Source organism: Jaculus jaculus, chromosome 12 (assembly GCF_020740685.1).
Source record: "Jaculus jaculus isolate mJacJac1 chromosome 12, mJacJac1.mat.Y.cur, whole genome shotgun sequence".
In the NCBI taxonomy this organism is placed as follows: domain Eukaryota; kingdom Metazoa; phylum Chordata; class Mammalia; order Rodentia; family Dipodidae; genus Jaculus; species Jaculus jaculus.
Window position 1 is genome coordinate 94,363,072 of NC_059113.1, and position 15,201 is coordinate 94,378,272.

The 15,201-nt window shown below is 40.2% G+C and overlaps 1 protein-coding gene and 1 pseudogene across 2 annotated transcripts in view; one reads left to right on the forward strand and one right to left on the reverse strand.

Annotated features, from left to right (window-relative positions):
- The window catches only part of Anapc10 (anaphase promoting complex subunit 10), a 65,027-nt gene that overhangs the window by 21,738 nt on the left and 28,088 nt on the right, over nt 1-15,201 (forward strand). For both annotated transcript variants that reach the window (XM_045130930.1, XM_004655849.3), the window contains exon 4: nt 10,953-11,073. In XM_045130930.1, coding sequence (XP_044986865.1) covers nt 10,953-11,073 — 121 coding nt within the window. The remainder of the gene's footprint in view (nt 1-10,952; nt 11,074-15,201) is intronic.
- On the reverse strand, nt 6,649-6,995 carry LOC123453655 (annotated as a pseudogene).

Here is a 15,201-nt window from a genome sequence, read left to right on the forward strand (position 1 = left end):
TATTTTTTAAAGTTTTTTGGTTCATTTTTTATTTATTTATTTGAGAGCGACAGACATAGAGAGAAAGACACATAGAGGGAAAGAGAGAGAATGGGTGTGCCAGGGCTTCCAGCCACTGCAAACGAACTCCAGACGCGTGCGCCCCCTTGTGCATCTGGCTAACGTGGGACCTGGGGAACCGAGCCTCGAACCGGGGTCCTTAGGCTTCACAGACAAGCGCTTAACCGCTAAGCCATCTCTCCAGCCCATTCTCTTTTATTTTGATGTCACGGTCTTTTCCTCCTCTTATGATGGTCTTGTGTAGGTAGTGTCAGGCACTATGAGGTCATGGATATCCAGGCCATTTTGTGTCTGGAGGAGCATGTTGTAAGGAGTCCTACCCTTCCTTTGGCTCTTACATTCTTTCCGCCACCTCTTCCGCATTAGACCTTGAGCCTTGGAAGGTGTGATCAAGATGTTACTCAGTTCTCCAGTGACTTCTTTCCAGCACTATGATACCTTCTGAGTCATCCCAAAGTCACTGCCATCTGAAAAGAAAAGATTCTCTACCTAAAGTGAGAATAGCATTAATATAAGGGCATAAATATTAAGAGAAGTGCTTACTAGGCAGTTTGATAAGCATACTATATACATTTTTCCAGACATCAGTAGATGTTACACCCCTAGGGCTCATGACTATCCCTGTTTTAAGTTTTCAGTATCAGAGATGTGTTTCCCCCCATGGAGTGGGCCTCTAGTCCAGTTGGAGGGCAGTTGGTTTCCACCATGACAGACGTGCCACTATTGCACCCGTTGGCTCATTTGGCCTTGATGGCCAGTTATAAGGCTTGCAGTGTCTACTGTTGAGTATCTTCACTGGTGGTATCTCTTTCTCCCATTGAACTACATGTAGAATGGCTTTGTCCAGCTTTCTGTCAGCTGGTCTACATGGAGGAGGTTATGAGCTCAGTTCCAGCAGGATTTCTCAGTGGCCTTGCAGCCCAAGTATGTGAAGTCTTCAACAATAAGGTCTTGCCATCTATTCCTGGTGGGAAACCAAGGGCCTCGTCATAGCCCATTTTTTAATTGGGGTGTTGGATTTCTTAATGTTTTGTTTTTTGACTTCTTTGTATATTCTAGATAGTAATCCTCTGTCAGATGTGTAGCTGGCAAAGATTTTCTCCCATTTTGTAGGTTGTCTCTTTGTTCTGTTCACAGTGTCCTTTGCTTTGTAATTTCATGAGATCCCAGTAGTTGATTAGTGATTTTATTTCCTGAGCAATTGGGGTTATATTCAGAAAGTCATTGCCTATGCCAATATGTTGAAGGGTTTCCTCAACTTTTTTCTCTATCAGTTTCAGAGTTTCTAATATTAAGATCCCTGATCCATTTGGACTTGATTCTTGTACATGGAGAGAGACATAGATCTATTTTCATCCTTCTACATATAAATATCCATTTTTCCCAGCACTACTTGTTGAAGAGGCTATCTTTTCTCCAATGAATTTTTTTTTTTTTTTTTTTTTTGGTGGTTTTGTAAAAAAATCAGATGGCTGTAGCTGCCTGCCTTAACATCTGGGTCGTCTGTTCTGTTCCATTGATCTATGTGCCTGTCTTTGTGCCAGTACCATGCTGTTTCTGTCACTATGGCTTTGTAATATAGCTTAAAATCAGGTATGGTTAACTGCCAGCCTTATTTTTTGTTTTGGCTATTCGAGGTTTTTTGTGCTTCCAAATGAATTTTAGTAAAGTTGTTTTTTTGTATTTCCGTGAAGAATGCCATTGGAATTTTAATGGGAATTGCATTAAATGTGTCGATTGCTTTTGGTAAGGTTGACATTTTCACAATATTGATTCTTCCAATCCAAGAACAAGGGATGCCTTTCCATTTCCTAGTGAATTTTGCTATTTCTTGCTTGAGTGCTTTAATGTTTTCATTGTAGAGATCCTTCACTTTCTTGATTAGCTTTATTCCAAGGTATTTTATTTTATTTTGAGGCAATTGTGAATGGGAGTAATTCCCGAATTTTATCCTCCACATGTTTGTTGTTAGTGTATAGAAAAGCTACTGATTTCTGTGTATTTTGTATGCTGCTCCATGGCTAAAATTGTTTATCAGCTCTGACAGTTTTCTGGTAGAGTCTTTAGGGTCCTTTATGTATAGAATCATATCATCTGCAAATAATGGTTATTTGATCTCTTCCTTTCCAATTTGTATTCTTTTTATGAGTGTCTCTTGCCTTATTGCTGTAGCTAAGACTTCCAGTACTTTATTTAATATTTTTTTTGTTGTTCATTTATTTATTTATTTATTTGAGAGTGACAGACAGAGAGAAAGACAGATAGAGGGAGAGAGAGAATGGGCGAGCCAGGGCTTCCAGCCACTGCAAACGAACTCCAGACGTGTGCGCCCCCTTGTGCATCTGGCTAACATGGGACCTGGGGAACCGAGCCTCAAACCGGGGTCCTTAGGCTTCACAGGCAAGTGCTTAACCGCTAAGCCATCTCTCCAGCCCTTCCAGTACTTTATTAAGTAAGAGTGGGGACAGTGGACACGCTTGTCTTGTTCCTGATTTTAGTGAAGAAGCTTCAAGTTTTTTTTTTCTTTTTTTTGCCATTTTATACATCTGTCTTTATTTTTTTACATTTGTTTATTTTTCTTTATTAGTTATGTGCATACTCAGTGTGTAAACAGCCGTGTTGGTACTATCATTAGCCTTTAACCTGTCCTCCCCCCTCCGAAGGGACCCTCCTCGAAGGGATTATGGGTTGTGCATTGTGGGGTTAGCCATCAGTTATGGAGAAGAGGCAATGTCTCTGTGCATATTGACTCAACTTGTGTCTGTAACAATCTTCTGCCCCCTCTTCTGCGAATTTCCCTGAACCATATTAGGGTCCTTTTAGGTCTACTTCAGAGATCAGGTCTTGGGAGCCTCTGTGTCTCTGGATATCTTGTTTGGTAGGAGCTGAGTATTCTCTGTGTCTTATCTCCTTCACCCTTGTGCTGGTACCAGGTTCACCAAGAAAGCAGCACTCTTGCTCATTTCCCCAATTCCTCTATGGTTTCAGCTGGGTCCCTGGTGAGGTACAATGGGCTGATTCTCTCCTCAGATTCTACATCCATCTGAAAAAGAGAGTAAAATTCCCCAATGGAGAGTGAAGTTGAATAAATGGGATAACCATTATTAGTTTAGAGAGAGTTTAATTGGTGTAGGTCCTCTTGTAGCCCAAGATTGGTGGGAGCTTGATATTGGAGAGCTAACTTGTTTTTTGGATATGGTTCTGACTTGTTTCCCAGTTCCAGCTGTAGGTTCTGTTCCACTGAGCAGCAGCTCCTACATCTCAGCAGATCAGAAAACTGAGACTGCATCAGAACTAAGTGTGGGTTATATCTTCAAAGGCCTGCCTCTGGTGACTCACCTCTGTCAGGCAGGCCCATGTGACCACCTAAAGGCTCTATGTACCTCTTATAGCAGCTCTCCAAACTGGTTGTGCATGTTCAAACACATGAGCCTGTGGGCTCATTTCATATTGAAACCACAGCACCTAGTGATGACTGATGTTAAGAATCTTCTTGTGTACTTAATGGCTAGTTCGATGTCATCTTTGAAGAAATAGGCATTCAGTTCTTTTGCCCATTTTTAAATTGAATTGTCTGTAGTTTAGTTGCTGAGTTTGTAAAAGTTTTTCATATAACCTTCTGTGAGTTCCCAGCTTTGTCATTTTAGTGTAAAAGCAGCCCTAGACAATGTGGACAATGTGTAAACGAATGTGTATGGCTTTATTTCAGTAAAGTTTCATGTAAAAAGTAGGTGGCAACCCGTATTTGGCCTGCACCTGCAAGGTACAGCTTGTTAGTCCTGTTCCAGGGCAGCTGTTCTCAACGTTTTGGTCTCTAACTTTTTAGTTTTATTGCTACTGTAAACTTTTATTGAGGACTCCAACAATCTTTTCTTTATTTTTTATTCTTATTGTTTTCCATATTAGAAATTCTAAGTGAGAAATTATAAAATATTTATCATTCTCTAAAAACAAGCAGTAATGACCTTACTATATATGTTACCATAAGCAACTGTTTTACAAAACATAATTGTCTTTTTTCTACCCTTGAGAAGAATGTCATTGTTTTGCAATGTTTTATAATCCTCTGTGTTGTCTGCCTGAAGGCTGCTGGCGTCTCATTTCTGCTTCTTCACTAATTCTTCCTCAGCATCCCCTCTGGAAATTACTGTGTATCCCTAAGAGAATGACTCTGGAAAAAGGAATATGGCACAGTATTATTAAAAATAAAATAGGCTGGGCGTGGTGGCACACGCCTTTAATCCCAGCACTCAGGAGGCAGAGGTAGGAGGATCGCCATGAGTTCGAGGCCACCCTGAGACTCCATAGTGAATTCCAGGTCAGCCTGGGCTAGAGTGAGACCCTACCTTGAAAACCAAAAAAAAAAATAAATAAATAAAATAGAATGCTTGCTGGTCTGAAGTGGTCTTGGGTTCCTGCATGAGTCCTCAGATTACTCTTTTTTTTTTTACTAATTTTATTTATTTACTTAGAGGGGGAGGGTGGAAGGAGCAAGCATTAGAGCCTGGGCCAGCAAGCATCTTCGACCACTGTCACTGTTGTCCTAGTAACAAAAATATGGTCATTATAAATCTAGATGTGGGCTGGAGAGATGGCTTAGCAGTTAAGCACTTGCTTGTGAAGCCTAAGGACCCTGTCGAGGCTCAATTCCTCAGGACCCACATTAGCCAGATGCACAAGGGGGCACATGCGTCTGGAGTTCGTTTGCAGTGGCTGGAGGCCCTGGCGCACCCATTCTCTATATCTGCCTCTTTCTCTTTGTATGTCAGTCTCAAATAAACAATAAAAATTAAAAAAAAAAAATCTAGATGATTTATTTGCCTGTTGGTTAGGCAACTATGTGGACAGTATGTTACTTTTTAAAAAAATCTCATTCTCATGTTAAGAGGGAAAATAAACATCCCCTCAGATTACTCTTTAATATTATTTTTCTTGGGAAAACCTAGCCTCACTAATGAGGCTTCATCTGTCTAAAGGTCTCATGAATACTCTAGAGATTTAACAAGAACGCTCTGCTTTAGTTTTGTTTTGAGGTTCTATCTTTTGCTCTTTCTCTCTGTATGTAGAAAGTATAATGTGTTGTGTGTGGTGTACGGACATATTTATGCAGGTGTGCATGTTCCATGATCGTGTTTTCAGAGGCTGGAGGAGAACGTCAGCTGTCTTCTCATGTCACTCATCCATGTATGACCTGGAGACTGTTTTCAGTGGACTGGGTTGTAGACAGGCATGGCCGTGCTCAGCATTTCAGGTGGGCTCTGCACAGGTGAACTTGGTAGTCTCGTGCTTGAGAGGTCCTCATGTTCACACAGCAAGCACTCTTATCTGCAGAACCATTTCCCCATCCTTGGGTTGGAGGAGTTCTAATGAGGCCCAGCCCTCTGTCCTCTGGGGACTGTTCCCTAGTCACGGCTCTCCCAGCAGTGACTCTTTACCTTCCTTTGACGAGCTTCTCCTGACCATGCAGACTTGGGTTCAGGCAGAGAGCACATGGCCTCCCTGCAGGTTTCCGGATTTTCTTCTGTGCAGCCCTTTCCTCACCAGCTTGGGGAGGCTGCCAGATTCTGCTGGCTTCTTCCCCATGTTGCAGCTGAGATATGGCCTGCAGCCCGCATGTCCCATCGTCTGTGGACACCTTCGCTAGTTCCTCTCTCAGGACTAGTCCTGTGCTCCGCATTGCTTGGGGTCTGAAAGTTACTTCATGTTTCCCTACATTTCAGCTGTTCTGTGGTGAGAAGGCGAGGCTTGTCCTCTTCATGAGTAGAGATACCTTAGACTTCTTGGTCTCGTTTTTAAAGTCATATGTACTGAAAGTTTCACATGAAGTTCTCTTCTGTCCTGTTAATGCAGGTATCTCTCTTGGTCTTTCAGTGAAAGCTTCCATTTATTTATTTATTTATTTATTTTAATGAAAATAAGCTTTATTACATCAAGTAATAAATATACACAAAGATGCAAACAATTTTAGTCACTTTTCTTCCAGATGTTTTGATCAACTTACAATAAACATAGAACTGAAATCTACACTCTTAGTATGAAAATGTTCAGGGTGCATGTTAGGTTTGGTAGATTGCTCTTTCTTCGTATTTATAACTTGTGCATCTTTAAGATGGACTTCAAAGCACTCAGTCATGCAAACGCTTAAGCAAAGCTCTGTTGAGCAGGATCTACGGTGTGGCAGGTGAGCCAGCTAGGAGTGAAGCGCTGTCAGTGTGCACTGCCAGTCCTCAGAGTCAGACGAGCTTATGAAAAGGAGCAGACCAATTCAGGTGATGCAAATGTGCTCAAAAGAAGTTTAGAGGGAGACACTGGCTTTAGGACAGTTTGCTGTAAAGTAATGTCACATGCATCTTTAATTCAATGCTAAAAATAATAAAATTAAAAAAAAACTTGGGTCATCCTAACGACTTAAAGTGCAAATTTTACTGCAAAATCTTTTCCCAATCTTTGAGGGTGTAGGTATAGAGCTTAGTGAACCATGGTAGAAAAAACTAAACTGTTACCATTTTGAAAACAAAGAGTTTAATCTCAACAGGAAAGATGAACCTCCCATTTTGTAGAAAGACAGGACCTTCAGATCTAATGAGACTAGGATCTGGCATTGCCTTCTGTCTCAGCCAAGCACTCCCGAACCAGCCCTCCGGCGTGCAGGATGCCTCCTTTGAGCCGCTCCATGGCGCTCTCGCTCCCTGCATATGTGGGTCTGATCTCCTTTCCCGGTTCTTCAATGATGGCTAGCAGCTCGGCATATTGGCTCTGAGGCACCTGGCTGTTCCCGCTTCTCTGGGTATAGCCTATCGGTGGTGGCCCATAGTCACTCAACGGCTGACGGTACTGGGAGGATGTCGCCATGCTAGGGGAAGGCGAGTGGACGCTTCCTGCGGCGTTGAGGGCGGCGGCGGGCAGGTTGCGGTCCAGCTCGGCTTGTAAGACATCCCCCAGCGGCGGGCGCGCCGGGCGCAGACGGGCCGCGAGGCGAGCACGGGCGGCGCGCCGGGCCCCGCGTCCCCGCGCCTGTCCGAGCGCCGGCCGGGCGCCCGCGCGCTTTTTGTTGTTGACGGCTCGGCCGCACCGGCAAATAAGGCCGTCCCTCACCCTGACACCGCCGCCGTGCATCACCCCGACGTCGGGCAGGCGGGCGCGGCGCAGGGGCGGCCGCAGACTTTGAGCCCGAAAGCTTCCATTTTAGCATCCAGTTTATAATGACGATAAACAAACCTAGAGAGGACAATTTTGTCCTTGTCACTGTTGTCCTAGTAACAAAGACTGTGTAATTATAAATCTAGATCATTTGTTTGCCTTTTGTTTTAGACAGTATGCTACTGTTTTTTTTTTTTAATCTCATTCTCATGCTGAGAAGATAAGCAAACTTTTATATGTATTTTGTGTTTTAGTTTTAGGTATTGTATTTTAGGAGTGATTTACTTTCATGTAGTATGGTTACATAGTCCTTGTTTAGGTTTTGGCCTGTGCCTTGTGCCTTACTTGCTATGTGAATAAGGACAACTTGCTTAGCCTGATTGCAGCCTCAATTTCCTCTTCTGTCATGTGGGCATAATGGTGCTTATTAATTCATTATGTAGTGTTCTAGTACTTTTAACAGCAGTGTTTTCAACAAGGTGGGCATGGATTGCCCCTCCTTCATCATGTGGGAGGGAGCCAGCGGTCCAGCCCATGTGTTTGTGGATCTAGGCACTGCTTTCTGTCAGCTTTTGCACTCATCGTTTAAGGTCAGCTTGTGAACCAAGATGCCTGCTCAAGTTCCCTTTATTTCATCCAGTACCCCTGGTAGCAGGAAGGCATTGGTGGAAGAAATAAGAGGGGTATGTCTCCCTTTTAAGTCATTCTGCATTGTAACACACGTGCGTTTTGTTTAAATATTACTGGCTATAACTTTTGTAGACATTCCTAGCTTTAAAAATATTTATTTATTTAAGACTGAGAGAGAGAGAGAGCGAGAGAGAGAGAGAGAGAAAGAGAAAGAATGGGTGTGCCAGGGCCTTTGGCTGCTGCATATGAACTCCAGATGCATTCACTGCTTTTTGAGTCTGGCTTTATTTGGGTATGGGGAAATCAAACCTGGGCTGTTGGGCTTTGCAAGCAAGTGCCTTAACTGCTGAGTCATCTCCGCAGCCCACCATGCCTAGCTTTAAGGAAAGTTGGATCTTGTAGCTGGTTGTTTTGACTAAAAAAAGGAGAAAGGGACTTTGAGCAGGAATCTAGGAACGCCTATCACTGATGTCCTCTGTTGTCATTTCATGGGGGGTTCTAAATTAGATGAGAGCATATTCAAGAGTCAGCAAGTATATGACCAAACACACCTTTGTAAAGTTGATGAAACTAAAATGTATTATAACTGCATGTTGTCTTCAGTCAACTATAATTAAAGCCTTACTCATCTGTTGTAAGTGCTGGACCAGGAATGCCTCTCCTTTTACTGTGCTTAGGCACGAAAGAACAAAGCACAGCTCCTTCTCAGGAGAGGGCGTGGTGGAGGAGAGGGAGAGTCAGAGGGTGACTTCTGTCGTCAGAATTGAGGACGTTTTTCGCCCTTCTCCCTTCCTGCAGTGCTTTACTTTTCCTGGGAATTAAGCGCAGTGCTTGGTACGTAGTGAGAATATTAGCATTACTCTTCATCTTTGTTCTATGCTGAACCTGAGGTGGATAAATTATCCTCAATTTCATAACTCAGGAGTAAAACTATTGAGTAAAAATTGGTCCTTTTATTATTTGCTTTTGTTTTCTTTTTGGGGGTGGGGTCTTTCAAGGTAGGGTTTTACTTTAACCCAGGCTGACCTGGAATTCACTGTGTAATCTCAGGATGGTCTCGAACTCATGGTGATCCTGCTGCCTCTGCCTCCTGAGTGCTGAGATTAAAGGTGTGCGCCACCTCGCCCTGCTGCTCTTGTTTTCTTTATAAGTTCTAAGTAGTAGTCTTTGTGATCTCTGACCTTTCTGTGATAGGAAAACCTTTGCTTTTTGTTTGGGGCTCCAGGAGGTCTTCAGTCTGCCTTTAAGATCTCCCTGACTCCTCTGCTTCCTCTCCTGCTTTGGCTGGTGTGTTGCTTTAGTCATTCTGGCCTCTCTGAAACAGTCTGGTGGTATTTGTTCTGTCAGCACTTCTAGGATTTTTAGGGTTTTGCATCTTGACCTGGGGAAAGTCTGTCACTTTGCTCGCTTTTTTTTTTTAAATTATTTATTTATTTATTTGAGAGTGACAGACACAGAGAGAAAGACAGATAGAGGGAGAGAGAGAGAATGGGCGCGGCAGGGCTTCCAGCCTCTGCAAACGAACTCCAGACACATGCGCCCCCTTGTGCATCTGGCTAACGTGGGACCTGGGGAACCGAGCCTCGAACCGGGGTCCTTAGGCTTCACAGGCAAGCGCTTAACAGCTAAGCCATCATCTCTCCAGCCCTTTGCTCGCTTTTCTAATGCATGGTTTGGCCTGTGCACAGTTGGCCCTCTTATGAGCTTCAGACCTCCTTCTGTTTTTCCCATTTGTAAATAACACTTGCACGCGCGCGTGCACACACACACACTTCCCCTGCTGTTTTTATAGGCTGATGTTTGATGCAGACTATTTCTTTTCAAAGAACTTACTGTTATTAAATCATGCAAGTTTACACAAAAGCACAACTTTTAAAAATCATTTATTTGTGTGTGTATGTGTTTGTGCATGTGTGCACGTGTACCACGGCCCCACATGTGGCTGTCAGAGGACAACTTGGAGCTGTCTGTGCTGCACCTGAAATGAACTCTTAGACCACAAACTGCGAGACTACCTGGCCCAAGAGCTTTCCGTTCTCCCAGCCATGCCTCCTGTTGTTGTAGGGATCACAGGAGCAGGCACTGCTTTTCTGAACAGAGGCTGCAGGCTTTGTAAGCAAGCACCTTCAAGAGCTGAGCTATCTTGTCAGCCCTTAAAACTTACATTTTAAAGCATAATCCAGTGACTACATGTTTTGCTTTATGGGGAAGCAGAAGATTCAGGGTTTAAAATTTCATTTTTTTTTCTGCAAAATTACTCAGAAAAAATAAGAAAATAAGGATCTCCTACAGTTTCACCCTCTAAAGTACTTATTTATTTATTGTTTTTATAAGATTCTGTTTAGGCCCTTTTCTCTAATATAGCCATCTATGTCATATATACATATACATATATATATCATATATAGCATCTAATATAGCCATATGTGATTTTAAGTTAATTTTTGTTTTCCCCCAAATGAGAACCTTTTTTTTTTTTCTCAAGGTAGTCTCTGGCTATACTCCAGGCTGACCTGGAATTCACATTGTACAGTTTCAGGGTGGCCTTGAACTCACAGCAATCCTTCCTCTCCCTCTTGAGTGCTGGGATTAAAGGTGTGTGCCACCACACCCAGCAAGAACCTTCTTAATATACTATTTTGTAATCTTGTTTTTTTCCCTAACACAACTATATACCTGCACAATTATTTTATTTTGTTGTTGTTGTTGTTGTTATTATTATTATTATTATTTATTTATTTATTTATTTTAGTTTTTGAGGATAGAGTCTCACTCTAGCCCAGGCTGACCTGGAACTCACTATGTAGTCTCAGGGTGGCCTTGAACTCACAGCTATCCTCCTACCTCTGCCTCCCAAGTTCTGGGATTAAAGGCACAATTATTTTAAATATAAATGCTCCATAATTTATGTTGAGGTTGTATCTGGAGAGAATTGCTCTGCAAGTTGAAAATACTGTAAGTCAAAATGCATTTAATACAATCATTCGTTTTTATTGTTGAAATTAAAGGAAATGAAAATCATTTATTCAGTAACTTGTCCTCTAATTTCTTTAACATCAGATGAGAAGATAATTTGTCAATCTTTCAGTATGATGAAAATACGTGTTTTAATTGTTTTTTAGAAGAAAAACAACGGTGAAAACATTATGTATTTATGCAGACTATAAGTCCGATGAAAGCTACACTCCAAGCAAAATCTCAGTCAGAGTAGGAAACAATTTTCACAACCTTCAAGAAATTCGGGTATGTTTTTCAAATTTTTGAAAACATGTTTTAATTTAATGAATAGATGATTGGGGTAGGTTTGTCTTATTTTGGTTTATAGCTAAAGATTGTCGTGATTCCTTAGGTAGTTTGAGAAATGTTAATTGCTAGAAATGTTTTGATATATGTTGTACATATGTGAAACGTCCACTAGATGTCACTGTTGGCTTTGCTTTCTAGTCTCATTTACTACTAGTAACATGAACGCTTCAAGTATCCTTAGATGTTCTAATTTTTCCCAGTGTATACATATTTAAACATTCTTTGATGAATATTTGGAAATGTACATCTTCATTCAAGATGAAGGTGTTGTGTATTCTCTTGTGATTTTTGCCAGTACTAAATAAGGGTTTTGAGAGGTTGATAGGAGAATCTTCAAGTGATATTTTGACTTTGGAGAATACTTTAATACTAATCTTTGCTTCTATTATATTATATAAGTGCTGAAACATTAGCTGTTTAGGAAAAGAGGTCATACAGGTAGTCTTTTTATTTTTTCTTATATATTTATATGTAGTGACCACATAGCCTCATGAGACCAGTAATGTTAAACATTACCAGGTGATAATCTAAATCATTTTCCTGAAAACTTAATGAATATGCTACTTTTCTACATAGTTCTCACTAAAGAACCATAATTTTTGGATATTGCTTTAAAAACTAGTGCCTTACCCTTTGTAGTTCATAATACTTTCAATTACACATCTTTGTATGTGGATTTATTTTATTTACCTTTTATTTTATAATTTAAAGCAATAAGTATCTGGAAGCTTTATTTTAAGGAAAAATGAAGTAGATCATAATTTTTTTTTAACATTACCCAACTACATGATCGACTTGTTAAAAAGGAAACGACTTCTGATTTCAGTACTAAGACAAGCGGTTGTGGTACTGTGAACTTTTATGTGTTTTGTAGCCATCATGTCATTAGTTATAGGACCTCTTTAACTGAGTGGAAAATCCAACTAAATCTTTTTATGTTTTCCATGGATTCTTGCCCACTGGAGGCTGTAGTATATACTGGAGTGATATAGTAGGTTTTCCTTTATGACTATAAATATGAATTTGCTTACCTGAAACATTCTAAATACTTAATTTTTACAGTTTTATTATTGATTTGAATTACCACCTTAAAGAAATTAAAGATGAGAAAAGTGAATAGCTACCCTATTGATCTCAAAATGATTTTTTTCCTGTCATGTATACATTCCTTCAGTTCATTCTAAAGCATGAATTAATTATATGTAGGTGTTTGTTACTCTACTGAGGAAGCTCTTCAGAGGAATTTCTAATATTCTAGAGCATGTGCTGCAACCTGGAATTAACTCTGTCATCTCAGGGTGGCCTTGAACTCATGGCGATCCTCCTACCTCTGCCTCCCGAGTGCTGGGATTAAAGGCATGCGCCACCATGCCCGGCTTAAAAATGGACTTTCTTAACTAGGTTTGGCCAAATAGAATATTTTTGTTGCCCAAGTTGATCTATGCTCCTCATTCTACTTTTTGTGTTAAACTTCCAATCCTAAGAAAGTTTGGATTTGTAAATATTTTGATAAGAGGTTCACAATTTTTTGCCTTTAAAGAGACTTTCTATAGAAACATGAGAGTTATCATTTCAGGACCTTTACTATCAATTGGAATCTTTTTCAGAATAATCTCAATTGTGTTTTTTTCCTGCAAGAAATAATGTTAAGGAAAGTTTTCAAATGAAGAATGTGTTAACTTTATGAATCATTTGTATCTTAACATGTTTTGGCTTAATATTGTTCTTTTGCTCAGTGAAAGGAAAGTCATATGTGAAGGAAATTTTTGTCTTAATGAAAAGGAATACTACTGCATCGTGGATGTGATCATTTTAACATTTTACAAAACATCTGATCAGAAAAATTGCTTAAATTTTTAAAACTTACTGAGTAGTTATTTCTTTGTCTAAAAACTGTTGTAGACATTTTGTACTTAAATATGAACTAAAGTAGTTTATTTCATGTAAGTAGCTCTTTATATATAACTTGATGGCATTCTAAATTGTATCTAAACTATCATTAAGCAAACTGTGCTTAGCATATTTGAAAGTTGTACTCTGGCTCGCTGTTAGCATGTGTTTCTTACATGTGTAGCTACAACAGAATACGATCCCGATAGGGCGCAAGACTTAGCACCTATGTGCATGTTGAGTCTTGTTTCTATCCTCACGTAATCAAGCTGTTACCAAGTGATCTTTTTTTCTTAAGAGGAAGCTTGAAATAGTCTTCATTGCCAAGAGAGCTGTGGTGATATTTTCTCCTCCTTCCACACATGAGAGGCATTTACCTCTCTAGCTACTTGTCTCTAGTTAGTAGCACAGCGATGAGTCCTTATATGGTACTTTAACAAAAGTGGCTAATAAGTCAGTTCTTCTGTTAAAATAATATTTACTATTATAATTTGAGTTTCATTAATGTGTGTAGTAGAGTAAGAAGATGCAAAGGCTCTGTCCATTGACTTAAGATATACTTACATGTACATTCTTATGGAAGCCTTATTTCAAACAATTTGATATAAAGTGGAATGTCTTAGACGGTATGAATAAACAACTGATTTGATAAGACTGAAAATGTAATTTATTGACCCTTTAGAAAAATAGATGATTTAAATTTTTTTTAGTGAGCTTAAATTTTTTAACTCATTTTTGTGCCACCTTTACCCTATAAATCAGCATAGAATGTTTTGGTATAATATATGCAATTTTTTAGTATATAGGTACACACACACATATATGTATATATATACACATATATAATGATGAATGTGTGTTCTCATGTGCAGCAGTGTGGGTGCAGATGTATCAGGTGCATCTGTAGAGGTCAGAGGACAACTTCAGGTGTTGGTTGTTGCTTCCTGCCATACTTTGAGGCAGCTCTCTTGTTGGACTGTGTGTTCATGGCCCGCAGACTTCCAAGCAGGTGTCTTGTCCTCAGCTCTGTTCTTTAGATGAGATTGCAGATGCTTGTGCAATAGCATCTGGCTTTGCATGGGTTCTGGGGATCTGAACTCAGATACTCATAGTTTCATGGCAAATGTGTTAGCCCAATATACATAATTTTAAAGCATAAAACATTGTTGTCTTATCTTTCTCTAAAGTCAATAAATGGACTTTTAAAATTTAGTTACCTATTTGAGAGAGAGAGAGAGGGAGGGAGGGATAGGGAGGCAGGTAAAGAGAGAGCATGGGCGCTCCAAGGCCTCCAGCCACTGCAGACAGACTCTAGGTGCATGCATCACTTTGTGCGTCTAGCTTATGTGGCTGCTGGAGAATTGAATCTGGGTTCTTAGGCTTCACAGGCAACTGCCTTGACCACTAAGCCATCTCTCCAGCCCTACAAGTGGAATTTTTGAAAATATTGTTGATAATTATATATGTTACTTATTTCTAAACTGGAGTTGAAGAAACTTTGTACTTGGGATATATTTCTTTTTGGGAGTAGCATATGTCACACATTAGAGTAGCATGCATATGTATATAGTTGTTTGTTTGTTTTGTTTTTTGAAGCAGGGTCTCACTCTAGCTCAGGCTGACCTGGAATTCACTATGTATTTTCATGGTGGCCATGAACTTATGGCAATCCTCTTACCTCTACCTCTTCAGTGCTGGGATTAAAGGTGTGTACCACCATGCCTGGCCATGTATTTTTAATAGGAAAATTTTCTTATGTCTCTTGACAGTAAACTAAGACTATAGGTTCCTTTAGCATTTCTATACAAAACAGATTCATGTTTTTTCCTGTGAATATTTCCTTGGGGTCTGTTAAGTTCCAGGCGCTTTATTTGGTACTGAGAATATAATCAAGGAAGTCACAGGCTCTGTTCTTAATCAGGCAAATCAATCAACAATTATATTATCATTTTAAAAAGTATATATAAAATGTAAGTATAGTCTAGTAAAAACGCTTTCACAGCTGGAAGCAATCCCATCTATAACAACTACAAAAGAAATGAAGGTGAGTCGGGGCTGATCTCCAGAGTCATCCGCCAAGGATAGAGCCATCCCTGGGCGGCTGGTGCGAGAGAAGGTGGGAGCAGGGCCGTACCACAGGCCATTATGACAGAGAAAATGGAGGAGAATCAAGAT